Source organism: Selaginella moellendorffii, unplaced genomic scaffold, assembly GCF_000143415.4.
Source record: "Selaginella moellendorffii unplaced genomic scaffold, v1.0 SELMOscaffold_43, whole genome shotgun sequence".
Taxonomy (NCBI): Eukaryota; Viridiplantae; Streptophyta; class Lycopodiopsida; order Selaginellales; family Selaginellaceae; genus Selaginella; species Selaginella moellendorffii.
Genome location: NW_003314304.1, coordinates 1,154,000 through 1,170,950, shown reverse-complemented (window position 1 = coordinate 1,170,950; position 16,951 = coordinate 1,154,000). Strand labels below are relative to the sequence as shown.

Below are 16,951 nucleotides of genomic sequence, written 5' to 3'. Positions count from 1 at the left end.
AGAGCCATGAGTTTAACTAGAGTGAATTACCTTTGTGAGTGTGTACTAGCAATTGGAGGAGGGCTTTGTTTGACCACAATTTGATGCTTCTTACTGCTTATGCCTTTTGAGAGTTTATTAGATACTTATTTTTTCGCTGAAAGAAATTGGGGGTGCTATTGTAATATCATACTCCTCACCTTGAGCTTGTTTTGGTATGAATTTCATTTCCTAATCCATTAATGGAGCATTGCCCTCCTTCACCACAAGTAGAAACTTGGAATGTGTAAAATATCATATACTAAGCTGTAGTTTTGATTAACTATTTTTTTAATTATTGCTAAAAAAGAAGTTTAATGAGCATAAGTCATTTGTGCTAATAAATTAATGCAATCCTACCATGAATTTCTCTTGTGCGAGCTCAGATATCATAGTTAAACATAACAATGCATTATATGAAACAATTTGTGCAATTGAATATAAGGAATAATGTAACAATTATTCTATTTTTTATTATAAAGAGTCAATTTTTCTTAGTGATGGTTAGAAGATGGAGCTGGAGCTGGAGCAGAAGCAGGGCATGACTTGCAAACTTTCCATAGGAATAAGCCCTTTCTACAGAAAAACTTGCAAAAGTTATAGATACCAGAACCTTTAACACTTTCCTCCTCCTCACCAGACATTGACCTGCATACATTTGTTATTGCCAAAAGAAAAATAAATAGAAAGAACTATTACCCTATATTATCATCTTCATATATATGATGCTGTGATGCGACTGAAGTCTTATATTCATCTCTGGCAACACCACTTTTGACATAATGCTTAATATCATATTCATCCTCTTTAAAATCTGAATAGAAATAAATTTTGACTAACACTAACAAATTTCTATTAATTTACCTTCTGCCAAAGCTACTAATCCTGCAGACAAGACCACAAGAGAAATGCAGAGCACAGCAAGGCTTGAACTAGCCATGGATTATCAAACACCAATCACTCACACTCTCATTAATCTTCCCTTCTAATATATACAGCCTAAAAATGGAAACGACAATGCAAAGCATAGACGAACACTAAAAACAGACGTGACGATTTGTGCAGAGACAACTCCTCTCCTCGAGCGTAAAGGTTCATGTTTCATGGACAAGTGGATGCTATGCATAAACTCTGCGGTGGTAGAACTAGTACTAAATAAGTCGGAGATGGCGATTCAACGCTGAGCCGGGGATCCACTCGATGAACCTTTCGCTAAGTTACCACACAAACAAGGCAGTCAACCTCGTCGTCACTGGCGCCAATGCTAGGAACGCAGCTCTCTAGATCCGAGAGCCTCCCTGGCGCAACTTTGTGCTCTTTCCTAGCCGTCGCGCTGCAACGATCGCGTTTCGTGACTCCAGATACTCCTGGAACTCCTCACTGTTGTCGGGGAAGAGTTCTACCACCGCAGAGTTTATGCATAGCATCCACTTGTCCATGAAACACGAACCTTTACGCTCGAGGAGGTGTGGTGTGCAGCAGCTTCACTGAAAGAACGATCTTTCGCCCAGTTCATGAGCGAGATTGTAAGCTCACACCCAGCAGCGGCCCCCAGTCCGTGAGAATCCTCTCAATCCCAACGTATATCGCATCTGCCAAGTTTGATGTGTCGATCCCCTGGAAGGTTAATCCATCCTGTGCGAGCTCACTAGCGTCGCAGCAGAGAAGAACTTGAACGTAACTCGCATACCTCGAGCTTGGTGAGCAGGGCTGTCAACGTGGAAGAAGAGGCAGCCGCAGAGGTTCTTCGTAGAGGCTCCATACTTCTCGCCAGATGCAAAGATGTCGTGCATAGACAGCCGTCGAGAGGCTCAGCTGAATCGCTCATGGTCCAGCCGAGCTCGGGATGGAGGAGTTACTTGTTAGCTCGTCGGTGTTCTAGCGTTGCCGCGTAGGAGCATTCCCGAGTGGCGGTAGTCGTTCCAAGAGAGCCTGGAGAAGAACGAGCTTGCGTTCCAACAAGTCGGGACGGCCAACCATCACCCTCCACCTCGTCTCCAGTGCAGTTTCTTTTAGTCCAGGAACTGGAACGACGTCCTCAAGAGCGCCCAGACTTTGTTTCCAAAGCTTGCAACCAGAGAAAGCTTGGAGCGCTTGGGATCATCTGAGCTCTTCTTCGATAGAACCCAGCGTGCCAGATCGTCGATCGCGGCGTTCTGCTGAGACGTGAGGCATGAGGAGTACCAAAGAGCTATCACAGCATCAATAGCGTCCCTTCCGAAGGTCCTGAGCAGCTCGATCATGAGGAAGTTCTTCACTGCGACTTGAGGATTCCAGTCGTTGACGTAGAAAGTTGCCCGGCCACTGAAAGAATCTGGGAGTCGGCACACCGTTTCTATGGCGTTAAGTAGATCTGCTGGTGCTGCAAAACAAAAGCTCCGCTCTTCCGGAGGCTGAAAGCCATCTCTGCTTAGCAGGCCGTGTGCAGGCACATTTCCCCAGGGTGCTTGTCCAAACCTTTGCAAAGAGCCCGTGAACCACGAAGACGGACGTAACCCACGAAGGCACGTACTGCTCAACCATCAGCTCCGACTTACAGGCCTTCTTGGGCTCTGGCCAGTCCTCCTTCTGACATTCCTTGGAGCAATAGCTCACAAGATAGCAACATTTTGTACCAAAGTTGCTACATGAGCCTTGTTTCCAGTTGGAGCAGACAGCTGCTTGCCACCGATCCCAGAGCCAAGCTTCACATCCTTACTGCAACCTGCATCCATAGCTGCAATATGAAAACTCAGCACTGAGAGAACATCCAAACGCTTGATAGTACCTTCGTGGTTTTAGTGGTAGGGAAGTCTTGACTTCTGAATGTTAGAATGCACACGAATCAAATTTAAGGACCGCACGGAGTCAAATTCCAACATCACAAGAAAAGTAAAAGCGACAGTACCGCGACGTGAGACGACTTATACGTGCCTTTGTAAGTACTCTGATGTGACGACCATGCCAATCCGGCGCACACCTTTGACGAGTGCACACATTATAGAAATATTTTACGAAGGAGCATAAAAGACTTACACCAAGACTTTGATGGCTGTTTCGGGAATGCCTTCTGCCAAAGCGCTCGTTGCTGCGAGCGAGCCCGTGCGAGTGATCTTCTCTGCTGGCTCTTACTTGGCTGATGGTATCCTCACTGTCATCACTCTTGTTCAATACTATAAGTTTCCTGATCAGTTGCTGAGGCGGAATTTCTACAACCTGCTCGTCGTTTTGATCGGATCTCAGATAGTCAGTGTCGTGGTTTTCAAGTTGAAAATACCTGTCGAGCAGCAGCCAATCCAATCTGCGCTCTTCTTCCCGCTCATACAGCTATGGAACTTGGCTCGACATCCAAAAGCGTCCATCGACCGGTAAGAGTTCTTTCTTCTTCAATTCAACAATAGATTCATCGAGAAGAAAAAAAATAGAAGATACGTACCTTCACTACCCTGATGAAGATCCTTCCTGGTTGCCAGACGAGAGATGAGCACCAAGAGCACGCTCTTCAGCATCGTTATGCTGACCGTCAAGTCCAGCCAGGCACTCGCGATCGAGTATGATGCCATCTACAAAAAGAGGCTCTCTTCACCCGGTAACTCCTCCATCTCACCTGTTCTCATCCTCGGGATCATAGCCACACTGGTCTCCGGAGCTCTGAATGGAAGCATTGCGGTGGCGTCCAAAACAACCAACGCAAACTCGTGGAAGAAGAAAGCTGGCGTAGCAATCCTCGCAGGTCGAAGAGAGACAAGCTTTTTCTCTCTTTGTTTCAAGCCGGATTCACTGTTTTCTTCCTTGCAGGCCTTCATATTGGATCAGCCATCCTGCTGAATGCCATCTCTTGCTCGGTCTTCGTGATCACGGGAGTCTCATACTTTCCCTTCGTGATCGTCCTTCTCTCCACCAGCGGCATCCTCCAGTGGCTCCTCTTCTGGCTAGTTCTCACACGGGGACCCAAGATAAACCTCAAACAATACACCCGGGCAGTGATCGCGGCCTTCATGAGCTCCTGTGCTTCGCCACTCTACGTCCTGGCCCACGATGCCCACGAACACAAGGAGCTTGGCACTCGACGCTACCGGATCAAGCTCCTGTTCATGGGAATCGTCAAACTGGCACCGGAAGTAGCGTCCTGGATCCTTCTTTTCCAGAGGCCCCGGCCACAGATTGCCAACGCGATGTTCTTCGCTCGCCTGGGATTGGCACAGGCGACGTATTTCGCCTCTGGGATCGCCATTCCCTGGCTGGATCATCGCTGCGGCCCCGTCCCCAGTGGCCATGCAGAGACCGCAGCGATGGAGATCAATGCTGCCGGCGTCGTCCCGGGCGAGCAAGATTTCGACCGTCCTGCGATCGACCTCGTCCCCAGCAAGCAAGATTTCGACCGTCCTGCGATCGACCTCGTCCCCAGCAAGCAAGATTTCGGCGATCCTGGGCAGAATTTCGTCGATCTTGTTGTGGCAGAAGCTCCCAAGCTGGAGAAATGATCCAAAACATCTCCGATTCGAGGAAGCTCGGAGTATATCTGCGGCCTGTGCCTCAATCCCAGCACAAGAATCTCGCTTACTTGCCGCTAGACGAGGCGATCTCTCCAAACTCCCAAGAACCCTAAAATATTTGCTAGGGTTCTAACGTTAGCTTTGAGGCATTTGTTTAGAATTCCTTCCTTCTCCTTTGGCGATCACGAAGATTGCGCTGGAAGCTTGGCGCAGCGACAAGTCAATGGAGCGAGGAAGCTTTCGCGAGCGAGAAGGTCTGGATGGAGCAGCATTGTCAAACGACGCGCATTCTGGCGCTCACGATCGCTCGCGTTCGCGATTAAAAAATTGGCGATCCGGGGGCAAGTCCGTTGGATCGGTGGCCATGGCGGGCGTGCACGCAAAGAAGGCCTCGCGGGAATATCACCTCCACTTTGTGGCGATTTTTCCATTGCTTGGAATCGGCTTGCGCGGCCTGGCACTGGCGTGGATTGATGCACTTCGAGCGAATTCTTTTCCCGGAAGTTGTGAAGAAGAATACTCTTCTTCTTCTTCGTCTTCCACTACTTGTAGCTCTTCTTTCACCAGTTCCATCGCCTGGGAATGGTTTTGGAGTAGCAGAAAGGAACTTAGAGCTCTCTTTGGATGGGGCTACTGTTGCTACTTCTCGTGGCTTTGATCCATGCAAATGCTGGAGTTTGCTCCAAGGTAAGATGAGATGATTCTCCATCGCGGTAAAAGCTTTTTGATGTTCTTCCAGGTAAGAACCTTGGAGGAACCGAGCGGATCTCTCCAGCTGCACTCGTCTAGTAAGCATTGACAGAAGTTTAAGCATCTCAAACGATCTTTGCTAGCAGGAAAATGCACGAGCGATGGAGCTTCATGCGCTCAGGTATAAGATCATACGTTCTTCTTCCAAAGTTATACCACGATTTCTTCATCTTTTCTTCTTTGTCTCGCCAGGTAACCCGAGGTAGAACTTTGGAGGAAGAGAACAGACGTCCGAGCCGAGCGCTCCTCCAGGCAGCAGCATCACCAAGTAAGCATCCATCCACAGAACTTTTCACAAATCTTCGAACTAAGTTCCATTGTTTCCTTTCGAGCAGCCCGGTGTAACAGCGATGGAACCACTTGCCAGTTCCAATGCGGCTCCGGCCGCGCGCTCCCATCCTGCGCTTACGGCTTCGCTGGCGGTCTCACAGGCGGTGCCAATGGAAGATCCTACGTCGTCACCCGGCCCGACGACAATCCCACGGATCCACAAAAGAGAAGCCTGCGCTACGGAGTGAGCTTGAATCCAAAGTCCGGTGGAGTGTGGATAACTTTCTCCAAGACCATGATCATCCAGCTCCGCGAGATGCTGTGGATCCGGAGCGACACCACCATCTCGCGGTTTACGTCCAGTCCCCGGGATCGCAGTTCCAGTACTGTGGAGCCGTCCACAAGGCTTGTCCCTCGGCAGTGGTGACGCAGCACTGAGAGAACATCCAAACGCTTGATAATACCTTCGTGGTTTTGGTGGTAGGGAAGCCGTGACTTCTTCCAATATATCCGAATGTTGGAATGCACAGGAATCAAATTTAAGGACCGCACGGAGTCAAATTCCAACATCACAAGAAGCAATGAAATCAAAGTAAAAGCGACAGTACCGCGATGTGAGACGACTTACACTCTGATGTGACGACCACCATATGATGTCAATCCGGCGCACACCTTTGACGAGTGCACACATTATAGAAGTATACAAGACTTACACCAAGACTTTGATGGCTGTCTCGGGAATGCCTTCTGCCAAAGCGCTCGTTGCTGCGATCGAGCCCGTGCGAGTGATCTTCTCTGCTGGCTCTTACTTGGCTGATGGTATCCTCACTGTCATCACTCTTGTTCAATACTACAAGTTTCCTGATCAGTTGCTGAGGTGGAATTTCTACTTCCTGCTCGTCGCTTCGATCGGATCTCAGATAATCAGTGTCGTGGTTTTCAAGTTGAACATACCTGTCGAGCAGCAGCCAATCCAATCTGCGCTCTTCTTCCCGCTCATACAGCTATGGAACTTGGCTCGACATCCAAAAGCGTCCATCGACCGGTAAGAGTTCTTTCTTCTTCAATTCAACAATAGATTCATCGAGACGAAAAAAATAGAAGATTCGTACCTTCACTACCCTGATGAAGATCCTTCCTGGTTGCCAGGCGAGAGATGAGCACCAAGAGCACGCTCTTCAGCATCGTTATGCTGACCGTCAAGTCCAGCCAGGCACTCGCGATCGAGTATGATGCCATCTACAAAAAGAGGCTCTCTTCACCCGGTAACTCCTCCATCTCACCAGTTCTCATCCTCGGGATCATAGCCACGCTGGTCTCCGGAGCTCTGAATGGAAGCATTGCGGTGACGTCCAAAACAAACAACGCAACCTCGTGGAAGAAGAAAGCTGGCGTAGCAATCCTCGCAGGTCGAAGAGAGACAAGCTTTTTCAAGCCGGATTCACTGTTTTCTTCCTTGCAGGCCTTCATATTGGATCAGCCATCCTGCTGAGTGCCATCTCTTGCTCGGTCTTCACGATCACGGGAGCCTCATACTTTCCCTTCGTGCTCGTCCTTCTCTCCACCATCCTCCAGTGGCTCCTCTTCTGGCTAGTTCTCACACGGGGACCCAAGATAAACCTCAAACAATCCACCCGGGCAGTGATCGCGGCCTTCATGAGCTCCTTTGCTTCGCCACTCTACGTCCTGGCCCACGATGCCCACGAACACAAGGAGCTTGGCACTCGACGCTACCGGATCAAGCTCCTGTTCATGGGAATCATCAGACTGGCGCCGGAAGTAGCGTCCTGGACCCTTCTTTTCCAGCGGCCCGGCCACAGCTTGCCAGCGCGATGTTCTTCGCTCGCCTGGGATTGGCACAGGCGACGTATTTCGCCTCTGGGATCGCCATTCTCTGGCTGGATCATCGCTGCGGCCCCGTCCCCAGTGGCCATGCAGAGACCGCAGCGATGGAGATCAATGCTGCCGCCGTCGTCACGGGCGAGCAAGATTTCGACCGTCCTGCGATCGACCTCGTCCCCAGCAAGCAAGATTTCGACGATCCTGGGCATAATTTCGTCGATCTTGTTGTGGCAGAAGCTCCCAAGCTGGAGAAATGATCCAAAACTTTTCCGATTCGATGAAGCTCGGAGTAAATCTGTGGCCTGTGCCTCGCATTCTACCTAAATCCCAGCACAAGAATCTCGCTTACTTGCCGCTAGACGAGGCGGCCTCCCTCCAAATTGCCAAGAACCCTAAAATATTTGCTAGGGTTCTAACGTTAGCTTTGAGGCATTTGTTTAGAATTCCTTCCTTCTCCTTTGGCGATCACGAAGATTGCGCTGGAAGCTTGGCGCAGCGACAAGTCAATGGAGCGAGGAAGCTTTCGCGAGCGAGAAGGTCTGGATGGAGCAGCATTGTCAAACGACGCACATTCTGGCGCTCACGATCGCTCGCGTTCGCGATTAAACAATTGGCGATCCCGGGGCAAGTCCGTTGGATCGGTGGCCATGGCGGGCGTGCACGCAAAGAAGGCCTCGCGGGAATATCACCTCCACTTTGTGGCGATTTTTCCATTGCTTGGAATCGGCTTGCGCGGCCTGGCACTGGCGTGGATTGATGCACTTCGAGCGAATTCTTTTCCCGGAAGGTGTGAAGAAGAATACTCTTCTTCTTCTTCTTCTTCGTCTTCCACTACTTGTAGCTCTTCTTTCACCAGTTCCATCGCCTGGGAATGGTTTTGGAGTAGCAGAAAGGAACTTAGAGCTCTCTTTGGATGGGGCTACTGTTGCTACTTCTCGTGGCTTTGATCCATGCAAATGCTGGAGTTTGCTCCAAGGTAAGATGAGATGATTCTCCATCGCGGTAAAAGCTTTTTGATGTTCTTCCAGGTAAGAACCTTGGAGGAACCGAGCGGATCTCTCCAGCTGCACTCGTCTAGTAAGCATTGACAGAAGTTTAAGCATCTCAAACGATCTTTGCTAGCAGGAAAATGCACGAGCGATGGAGCTTCATGCGCTCAGGTATAAGATCATACGTTCTTCTTCCACAGTTATACAACGATTTCTTCATCTTTTCTTCTTTGTCTCACCAGGTAACCCGAGGTAGAACTTTGGAGGAAGAGAACAGACGTCCGAGCCGAGCGCTCCTCCAGGCAGCAGCATCACCAAGTAAGCATCCATCCACAGAACTTTTCACAAATCTTCGAACTAAGTTCCATTGTTTCCTTTCGAGCAGCCAGGTGTAACAGCGATGGAACCACTTGCCAGTTCCAATGTGGCTCCGGCCGCGCGCTCCCATCCTGCGCTTACGGCTTCGCTGGCGGTCTCACCGGCGGTGCCAATGGAAGATCCTACGTCGTCACCCGGCCCGACGACAATCCCACGGATCCACAAAAGGGAAGCCTGCGCTACGGAGTGAGCTTGAATCCCAAGTCCGGTGGAGTGTGGATAACTTTCTCCAAGACCATGATCATCCAGCTCCGCGAGATGCTGTGGATCCGGAGCGATACCACCATCGATGGCCGCGGCAGCAACATCACCATCACCGGCCGCTCCATCGTCCTCGCCGGCGTCACCAACGTCATCCTCCACAACTTCCAGATCAACAGCGTTCCAGAGACCGACACCGTGCACGTCTTCGCGGGATCCAAGCGCATCTGGATCGACCACCTTACGAGCTTCTCCGGATCGGAGGGCCTCGTCTCGGTCGTCCAGGGATCCACCGACGTGACCATCTCGAACTGCTACCTCTCCAACCGCGATTTCAACATGCTCCTCGGCGCCTCGGACAGCGATCGCCAGGACAGCGTGATGCGAGTGACCGTCTTTCGCAACTGGTTCCGCGATTCCACGCAGAGGATGCCGCACTGCCGATTCGGCTACTGTCACGTCGTCAACAATCTCTACTCCAACTGGGGATACTACGCGCTGGGAGCTCGAGTGACCGCCACCATCTTGAGCGAGTTCAACGTCTTCGTGGCGGGATCCAAGAAGGAGGTGACGCCCTGGTTCGCTGGAGCGAACTCGGGCAATCTGGACATGACCGCGGTGATCCAGTCGAAGAACGATTCGCTCCGGAACGGGAGTACTTTCCACCAGTTTCTCCAGCGGCAATCCAGAGCAGATGATCCGCCTTACAGGAAGAGCGCATTCTATCCGCCGCGAAGACCGACTAGAGATCTTGCTGGATACGTGCAACGCTGCGCCGGAGCGCTGTTTGGATCCAGGCTTCGCAGATGTATCGCTAAGAGCTAGGAGAACCCAAGGAACACGATGCATGCCAGCCGCCCGATTTCGTGTAAATTCCAAATTCTTTTCTAGAACCCTCTGGAACCGTCCGATTCGAGTTTTGTACTTTCTTTGTCACTAGGGTTTGCGTGTCGCGAGCTCGCGATTCTTCCAGCTCGCAGGGAGGGCGTGGCGCGCGCCTGTGATGAAATTGCGACGGGTATGGTAGCAGGGATTACTGGCGATTTGGCGCGCATTTGAGTCTCTGGCTTGGCACAAGATGTTTGGGGTGGTTTTCCCGAATCGCAGCTTCCCGATGGACGCCGCGAGCTTCCAACAGATCGACATTGCGCACTGGGTGCTCGACATGAGCGTTTTCCTGGGTAAGTCTGAGTTTGCGAAGAAATCCTTTGCTTCGTTGCTTGAAATTGCGAAGAACGAGAGAAGAGAGCTCATTCTTTCTTCTCTCTTCTTCCCGAGAGGCTATCATTTCTTGCTTGGTCTTTAGTTTTTTCGAAGAGAGCTCTCTCTAAAGTTTTTTCCTCTTGGTTACACAGGAGAAGGGTACGAGGAAGTGAAAGAAATGTGTATCTTCCTTCTCAACGAGCTCTCGCTCCCTCCGGAGAAAGCTCTGGCGGTTTACGTCCAGTCCCCGGGATCGCAGTTCCAGTACTGTGGAGCCGTCCACAAGGCTTGTCCCTCGGCAGTGGTGACGCTGCTGTGGCCAAAGCCCGGCGGCCAGATGCAAATCATGGCCTCCGAGACGCAGCCACTCACTGCCAAGATCGGCCTCGCGGTGGAGGACCTCGTCTCGCTCCCGGCTCTCAACGTTGGCAACTACAAGAAGGTGGAGGATCTGGCGCTCAAGGTTGGCGAGAATCTCTTCAACTTCATGCAGTCGTTTTGCAGCCAGGAGAATGGGAGGATGGTTGTCCCGCTCGACATCCTGGAGAAATGGTTCAAGAAGTTTCAAGACAAGGCAAAGAAGGATCCAGAGTACCTCAAGCGATTTACCACCTCGTCGTAGCTCCCGGAAAGTTTTGCTGTAAAGAGATCTCTAGGATGAATACAGTGCATAGCCTCTCTTCTAGCCGGCTCCCTCTCTTCAAACTGTTTTACTCAAAAGCCAACGTACTGCATGTACTCCGAGTACTGCCCGTTTTGCAGGCCGATCGGTGCTCTCAGCACGAAATCGGGCACTCCAAAACCGTCGACCAGTTCCTTGGCAACGCCGCGGACTTCGTAAGATAAATACTCCACCAAACGATGGATAGCCTGCGACAAAGAAAACGTGTTAAGCTTGAATTGTGTCAGAGTTTCTTACTCACCTTGGCTTTGTTTGGTGCAACGTAGTCCTGGTTTCTATACGTTCCAATGTCTTCCCAGATTCGATCCAGAGCATACAAGTCGCACACTAGCTTGAGCAGCGAGCGGACATCTTTGTCCGGGCAACTGCAACACACGAAAACTTTCATACCTGGAGACGAAACGGGAGAACAACTTACCGGTTGACAGCTTCAATGAACTTTGCAAGAATGACGGATTCAATATGTGACTCGGCCAGAGTGAGGAGGTGGTTCAAGCAGCGATTCCATGCACCAAAGCTTCCTAAGCGTTGGGAGTGCTTGCGCAAGCGCAACGCAGCAGTGTGGAGCAGCCTTGCCGTCCGGTACTGCGAAACAAACCGAAATAATATCAGTTGACCAACTGAAACTGACTGAAAGCTGTTGATACCGAACCTGAAAAGCGTCAAGCTGGAAGTTGGGATCTCGGAGATGGCCGTGGCCTTCTCGATGCGTCACGACAGGATTTGTCTGGTTCAAGTAAGTCCCCATTGATTCTCTTAAATAGTTCCATGTCACACTCAAGGCACCTCCTTGGAACTTCTCCTTGTACTGCTTCAAAAGGTCTGCAGCTACCTGAAATGAGAAAGTTTTAAGGAAATGAGCAACCACAGATTCCACAAGCCAAATAGTTGTCAATCTTACCTGCTGTAGCAAAACCGTGTTGTCCCCTTCAAACGTCTGGAAAATGTCATGATCGTTTCGGAGGCTGCCGAATCGATTCACTGCTGCATAACCATGTCCACCACAAGCTTCTCGGCAAGTACTCAATGCCTTCGCCGTGTAGGAAGTAATGTACGCCTTGAGACCCGCAGAGAGAGCGTGAACATCTGCGACCACCTCGTCGTCATGCGTAACTTTCATCTCGGCATATCTGTTCACCAGGTACTGGGTAGCAAAGTGAAAACCATAAGTCGAAGCTAGCAGTGGCATCAATCTTTGCTGGTGAGACTGGTAGTCGAGTATGCTGATCTCTGGCTTGTTTGGAGGGCCGAATTGTTGCCTGAGAAGCGCATACCGGATGGCAATGGTGACGGATGCTTTTAGAACACCGACTGATCCATAGGCTAGCCCAACTCTTCCTCCAACCAATTCCCCAAGTGTAGCTGCAAACCTCTTGTTCACGGTTGGCAGCGAACTGTTATACTCTCCATCCCTTGAAACGTCGCCAAACCGGTTCAAGAGATTGTCTCGGGGAATCCTGACGTTGCTGAATCGTAATGCACCATTGTCGACACCGTTGAGACCAACTTTGTAGCCACAGTCGCGGATTTCCACACCAGGAAGAACGGAGTGATCTTCCATACTTCTGATGGGAACAATGAAGGCGTGCACGCCCATGTCTTTGTCCAGATGCGAGTCCGGCGAAGGAAGCTTGAGCCGAGCAAAAACGGTAGCGAACTTGCCATGGACCGCAGCGTTTCCAATCCACCATTTAGTCGCACCTTCGTCGGGAGTGTTGATCACGAACTCGTCCGTGAGCCTGTCGAAAGTCGCAGTGGTTTGCAATGCTTGAACGTTGGAACCTGGATAAAGAACCAATTTTTCAGCAACGTTGCAGAGAAGAACAAAAGCCAAGATCACATACCATGATGCAACTCCGTCATTGCAAAGCATCCTGGATAATCGAGATTTGATATACCAGCCAAGTATTTGTCACGGTGTTTTTTCGTTCCAAGATTGATGACGCTACCACCCCAGAGACTAAAGTGACACATTGTCAAGATAGAATAGTAAAGAAGAAACCTTTCTTACCTGAATTGCACACCCAGCTTGATCGCAAGCGAGAGATCGATGTGCCCAATCGCCTCAGTGAAAACGAAGTAGCTCGCGGGATCGTTGAGAAGAAGATCCATCGGACGAATCCCAGCCTCACGGACCACCGCAGTGAGCTGCCTCATACACAGCTCCCTGTGCTTGTCCTTGTGAATTTCCACCGGGGTTTGCAAGTGAGGCCGCTCGAGAAAGAATCGATAGACCTTCTCCTGCTCGGATTGATGGCCCTGAGTCAAGAATTCCACCAGCGTCGAGACGTGGACCTGGTGCTTGATCTTCACCTTGGCGCACTCCTGCCGCGCGAGCTGCGCTTCCCTGACCAGCGGCACAGCCGCCATGTGAGACGCTAGCCTCTCCAGCCTGCTTGCGCTGCGCTCCTGATCCTTCTTGGAAATATTTCGCCGGGAATCCGAGAGATTTCGCTGCGATTCCCCCTCCATTGCCATGGATCGATCGACCGATGACTGCCAATGCGCCGCTCCGGCAGCAGCGATGCGGTGATGGCGCTAGGGCTAGCTGATCAAGATTGAAGAACCGACCTGGAGATTTGGGGCTGGATGATCGCGGCCAGCATTCAAAGCGCTCGAATTCCAATGCGATCGATCTTATCCGGGAATTCTTCCTCTCTAGAACAAGAAAACAAACATTGATCGCTTCTCTTTAAACGGCAAAGAGCGCTCCACTCACACGCCACCGCCGTCCCCACTCTTGAGCAAGGACGTGTCCTTGACAAAGTCCCAGTGGAAAAACGAGCTCCTATTCTTAGTAAGCCTGCCAGGTGTAGTCGGTACTAACTGCCACGTTAACCTTTTGGAAGATACAGCCACGTGGCGGCTATCCAATGGAGGAGAGCGTTACATACGGCGTCACGCTCGCTGGATCGAGCTTTGCTAGGGTTTGCGCGACGCCTCGCGCTTGTGCTTGGTCCTCGCGATGGATCTTGGATGCGCCGAGCAGCGCGCCATAGGCGACAGGATCCGGCACGAATGGCATCGCGTGGATCATCTCCTCGGCCAGGCGGAGCTGCCCGATCCGGCCTAGCCCGTCGACGATCAGGGAGAAATGCTCGCGCAGTGGAAGGATTTCGTGGTCTTGAATCATCAGGCGCAGGAGCTGGCGCGCTAGATCGAGCTTCCCGGCGTGGCTGCAAGCGATAAGAATGCTGGTGAAGGAGATCTGGTTAGGCTCGATCCCATCCATCTCCAGGGCTCGAAATAACTGCGCTGCGCGATCGGCCAGGCCAGAGTAGGCGAATGCCGCCACCATTGCCGTCCAGGGGATGAGATCGCGGTAGGGCATTCTCTCGAATAGCGCTGTTGCGGTTCTAAGATCGCTGCTCTGGCACAGGGAGACGATCATTGTGGTGATCGCGACGGCATCGCGAAAGGGCATGGCATCAAACACTCCTTTCGCAGCCTTGTGGTGGCCATTGAGGGCGAATCCGTGGAGAAGCGCGTTCCAGGACACGATGTTGGGCTCTGGCATCTCCTCGAAGATCAATCTCCCTTGGTGGGGCTCTCCATTCAGCATGAAAGCAGTGATCATCGAGTTCCACGACACGGAGCTCAGCGCTGGCATCGAATCAAACAGGCGTCTCGCTTCGTGGGTTTGCCCGATCTGGGCATAGGCAGAGATCATCGTGTTGGTGGAGACTAGATTGGGCTCCGGCATCGAATCGTACAGGAACTTTGCATCCTCCAGTGATCCAGTCTGAGCGTGCGCGGAGATGAGGATGTTCCAGGTGGTGGAATCTCTTCTCGGCATGGAATTGAAAAGGGTCTTGGCTTTGGAGAGGTGACCATTCTGGGCAAATCCCTCGATCATGGCATTGTAGGTGACTATGTTCTTCTCTACCGACTGGTCAAACAGGATCTTGGCCTCCTCAATGCGACCGTGCGACGAAAGCGCTTGGATCATTGCGGTGATCGCAACAACGTTGTGTTGTGGCATTCGATCGAATATAAGTTTTGCTTCGTGCAAATACCCTTCCAGGACGTATGCCGAAACTAAGAGATTCCACGACGCTAGAGTTCTTTCGGGCATCTTTTCAAACATTTTCTTGGCTGAAGCTATGTTTCCAGAGTTTGCAAAGGCCGTGATCATTTCGTTCCAAGTGACAACATTGTGCTCGGGCATTCTCCTTAGTAACACATTGGCTCGTTCTAAATGCCCGAATGCGGCAAATGCGTTTACAATCACATTCCAAGTTACGATGTTTCTCTCGGGGATATCCACAAACAGTTTCTCCACGCGCTCAAGATCTCCAGCATCTGCAAATCCTTTTAGCAATGCAGTCCAGGAGACCACATTACGCTCCGGCATCGAATCAAACAGCAATTCTGCTCTCTCCAAATGCCTAGTCTGGGCATATCCTGTAAGCATTGCATTTGAAGAGGGTATATCAGCAACAGGAACTTCGTCGAACATTTCTTTAGCCAAATCAACATAGCCATCTTTAAAACAAGCGACAATCATAATTGTAAGGACAATCGTACTCCACTCAGGCATTTGATTTAGCAAATATTTTGCGTTATCAAGATGCCCAGCCTGGGCATAAGCAGATACCATCACGGTCCAAGTCACAATGTTCTTCTCAGGCATTCGATTGAAAAGAAGCCTAGCTTTGTGAATCCACCCCTTGAGCGAGTAAGCTTGGAGCATCCTTGTCCAAGTAACAACATCTCTGAATCCTTGATTTGCATTTCTATAGCTTGAAAAGCCTTGGCATCCAATGCATATCATCAAAATCACTCAAAGAAGATATTCTCTTAGCTCCTGGTCTAGTCAAAGTTTAGTCAACGTTTGAGTCCACGGAGAGCAAGAAATCCTCAAATCGCCGTGTCCTTGAGACATCTTTCAAAGCTCCAAAGCTTCTCATTTGAAATAAATAAATTTGCAATAATAACTGGCAATTCCTCCAATAGCAAGTAGCCGTGACTCCTTGGGTAGAATATTTGTAAATACTACTGCAAGATCGATTTGTGAAGTGGTAGATTACTCTGAATGATGCAAAGTTTTGGGCATTTTGAATTTACAATGATTTAGCAAACATTGAACCTAAAATTAAACTTAGGTTTTGGATTTATAATTATATAATAATAGTTTCATAACTATTTGCATATTATAAGATTATTCAATACTATTGAGGTTAGCTGTGATACAACGAATAACAAAATTATTTGTACATTATACAATTCAGCTTCAATAAATTCAACTCAAATACGAACTGCTTTGCTAATTGTTAGTTACTGAATGATAATGAATGTTTAGCAGGTAATTGAAAATAATTAGTAGTAATGTTTGTAATATATGTTTGCAGCATCTGAAAACCCCTTTTTACCAGTGCAGCCCAGGAAACCAAATTTTAGCTCTGGCATCAAATTAAACACCAATTCTGCTCTCCAAATGCCTAGCATATCCTGTAAACACTGTATTTGAAGAGTGTATGTTAGGGACAATCAAACAGTTATTTAGCTAAATCAAGCACAATTGTGCAGCAAAGCTCTTGCCTTGTCAAGATACCCAAGCCAGTAATCCTCATCCAAAGAACAACATCTTTAAGTCCAGCCATCCAACATTTATTTAGAGTAGTCAAATATTAGTCAATGTCCCAGTCCACGGCTAGTCAGCATATCCCCAAGAGCACGAAATCCGCGAATGGCCATGTCCTTGATGTGATGCATCGTGACCTTTCCTCCCACGAGCTTGGCCTGATCGCCAAAATGGGTCTTCCCGGTAATCTCCTTGCAAGCGAACAGTAGCTTCTTGGTGGTCTGGACCGCGTACTCCCAGCAATTCTTCTCGTGCACAGTGTAATCCGGGTCGTGATCCTCAAGAATCCTCATCAATCTCTCGAATCCCATGGGAGTGTCCTCGCAGTCGAAGCTTGAGACCTGCGCGCTGCGGAAATCGTCTAGCCCGGGCAGCAGCTTGATGTTGATACCGCAATCCTCGCCGGCTCCACACTTCTCGGCCAGGAAGAAGCGCTCCTCGCCCCCGATTTTCATCACAATTATCAGGAACTCATGGTTGATGATCGACCTTGGATTGATAAGAGGGCGCGTCATGGCCGTGCGGCTGGATTGGAGCTGGAAATTTGTCGCACCACTGC

General features: G+C 50.0%; 6 protein-coding genes across 8 annotated transcripts; 4 read left to right on the top strand and 2 right to left on the bottom strand.

Annotated features, from left to right (window-relative positions):
• The first annotated feature begins 3,037 nt into the window (after nt 1-3,037).
• On the top strand, nt 3,038-4,481 carry LOC9647340. Its single transcript, XM_002980091.2, has 3 exons — nt 3,038-3,365; nt 3,471-3,730; nt 3,796-4,481. The coding sequence occupies exons 1-3, from the start codon at nt 3,046-3,048 to the stop codon at nt 4,479-4,481; spliced, it is 1,266 nt and encodes a 421-aa protein (XP_002980137.2). The 5' UTR covers nt 3,038-3,045.
• A 339-nt stretch (nt 4,482-4,820) lies between these two features.
• Nucleotides 4,821-9,779, top strand: LOC9647339 (pectate lyase 1). 2 transcript variants are annotated; one of them, XM_024684920.1, is made up of 5 exons: nt 4,821-5,180; nt 5,233-5,281; nt 5,330-5,364; nt 5,436-5,511; nt 8,730-9,779. In XM_024684920.1, exons 1-5 carry the CDS (start codon nt 5,118-5,120, stop codon nt 9,746-9,748), a joined length of 1,242 nt encoding a protein of 413 aa, XP_024540688.1. In that variant the 5' UTR covers nt 4,821-5,117; the 3' UTR covers nt 9,749-9,779. The 2 variants fall into 2 exon arrangements, with proteins under 2 accessions (XP_024540688.1, XP_002980134.2); XM_002980088.2 differs by lacking the exons at nt 4,821-5,180; nt 5,233-5,281; nt 5,330-5,364; nt 5,436-5,511 and adding exons at nt 8,013-8,331; nt 8,384-8,432; nt 8,481-8,515; nt 8,587-8,662.
• LOC9647338 lies at nt 5,943-7,742 on the top strand. The gene is made up of 3 exons (XM_024684919.1): nt 5,943-6,558; nt 6,663-6,922; nt 6,976-7,742. Exons 1-3 carry the CDS (start codon nt 6,164-6,166, stop codon nt 7,677-7,679), a joined length of 1,359 nt encoding a protein of 452 aa, XP_024540687.1. The 5' UTR covers nt 5,943-6,163; the 3' UTR covers nt 7,680-7,742.
• A 96-nt stretch (nt 9,780-9,875) lies between the features above and the next one.
• On the top strand, nt 9,876-10,817 carry LOC112349813. Its single transcript, XM_024684921.1, has 2 exons — nt 9,876-10,104; nt 10,279-10,817. Exons 1-2 carry the CDS (start codon nt 10,002-10,004, stop codon nt 10,746-10,748), a joined length of 573 nt encoding a protein of 190 aa, XP_024540689.1. The 5' UTR covers nt 9,876-10,001; the 3' UTR covers nt 10,749-10,817.
• On the bottom strand, nt 10,116-13,594 carry LOC9646840 (acyl-coenzyme A oxidase, peroxisomal). Of its 2 annotated transcripts, XR_002993535.1 has the most exons (8): nt 12,820-13,594; nt 12,653-12,768; nt 11,710-12,590; nt 11,461-11,640; nt 11,227-11,393; nt 11,050-11,173; nt 10,722-10,996; nt 10,244-10,667 (listed from the first exon to the last, which is right to left on the bottom strand). XR_002993535.1 is itself a non-coding variant. In XM_002979952.2 (7 exons), exons 1-7 carry the CDS (start codon nt 13,284-13,286, stop codon nt 10,841-10,843), a joined length of 2,091 nt encoding a protein of 696 aa, XP_002979998.2. In that variant the 5' UTR covers nt 13,287-13,594; the 3' UTR covers nt 10,116-10,840. The 2 variants fall into 2 exon arrangements, 1 of the variants encoding a protein (XP_002979998.2); XM_002979952.2 differs by having other exon boundaries at nt 10,116-10,996.
• An 80-nt stretch (nt 13,595-13,674) lies between these two features.
• Nucleotides 13,675-15,501, bottom strand: LOC9646839 (pentatricopeptide repeat-containing protein At4g02750). Its single transcript, XM_002979951.2, has one exon. The coding sequence runs from the start codon at nt 15,499-15,501 to the stop codon at nt 13,675-13,677; it is 1,827 nt and encodes a 608-aa protein (XP_002979997.2).
• Nucleotides 15,502-16,951: the final 1,450 nt, after the last annotated feature.

Bases quoted from the DNA above. Each gene is read 5' to 3' on its own strand.
- LOC9647340 (XM_002980091.2), top strand. From the start codon at position 3,046: ATGGCTGTTTCGGGAATGCCTTCTGCCAAAGCGCTCGTTGCTGCGAGC. The intron at 3,366-3,470 runs GTAAGAGTTCTT...CCTGGTTGCCAG, and splicing joins CCAAAAGCGTCCATCGACCG to ACGAGAGATGAGCACCAAGA. The intron at 3,731-3,795 runs GTCGAAGAGAGA...TCTTCCTTGCAG, and splicing joins TGGCGTAGCAATCCTCGCAG to GCCTTCATATTGGATCAGCC.
- LOC9646840 (XM_002979952.2), bottom strand. From the start codon at position 13,286: ATGGCAATGGAGGGGGAATCGCAGCGAAATCTCTCGGATTCCCGGCGA. The intron at 12,591-12,652 runs GTATGTGATCTT...TTCTTTATCCAG, and splicing joins AATGACGGAGTTGCATCATG to GTTCCAACGTTCAAGCATTG. The intron at 11,394-11,460 runs GTTCGGTATCAA...TTTGTTTCGCAG, and splicing joins TCCAGCTTGACGCTTTTCAG to TACCGGACGGCAAGGCTGCT.
- LOC9647339 (XM_024684920.1), top strand. From the start codon at position 5,118: ATGGGGCTACTGTTGCTACTTCTCGTGGCTTTGATCCATGCAAATGCT. The intron at 5,181-5,232 runs GTAAGATGAGAT...ATGTTCTTCCAG, and splicing joins ATGCTGGAGTTTGCTCCAAG to GTAAGAACCTTGGAGGAACC. The intron at 5,365-5,435 runs GTATAAGATCAT...TTGTCTCGCCAG, and splicing joins ATGGAGCTTCATGCGCTCAG to GTAACCCGAGGTAGAACTTT.
- LOC9646839 (XM_002979951.2), bottom strand. From the start codon at position 15,501: ATGCTCCAAGCTTACTCGCTCAAGGGGTGGATTCACAAAGCTAGGCTT.
- LOC112349813 (XM_024684921.1), top strand. From the start codon at position 10,002: ATGTTTGGGGTGGTTTTCCCGAATCGCAGCTTCCCGATGGACGCCGCG. The intron at 10,105-10,278 runs GTAAGTCTGAGT...TTGGTTACACAG, and splicing joins CGACATGAGCGTTTTCCTGG to GAGAAGGGTACGAGGAAGTG.
- LOC9647338 (XM_024684919.1), top strand. From the start codon at position 6,164: ATGATGTCAATCCGGCGCACACCTTTGACGAGTGCACACATTATAGAA. The intron at 6,559-6,662 runs GTAAGAGTTCTT...CCTGGTTGCCAG, and splicing joins CCAAAAGCGTCCATCGACCG to GCGAGAGATGAGCACCAAGA. The intron at 6,923-6,975 runs GTCGAAGAGAGA...TCTTCCTTGCAG, and splicing joins TGGCGTAGCAATCCTCGCAG to GCCTTCATATTGGATCAGCC.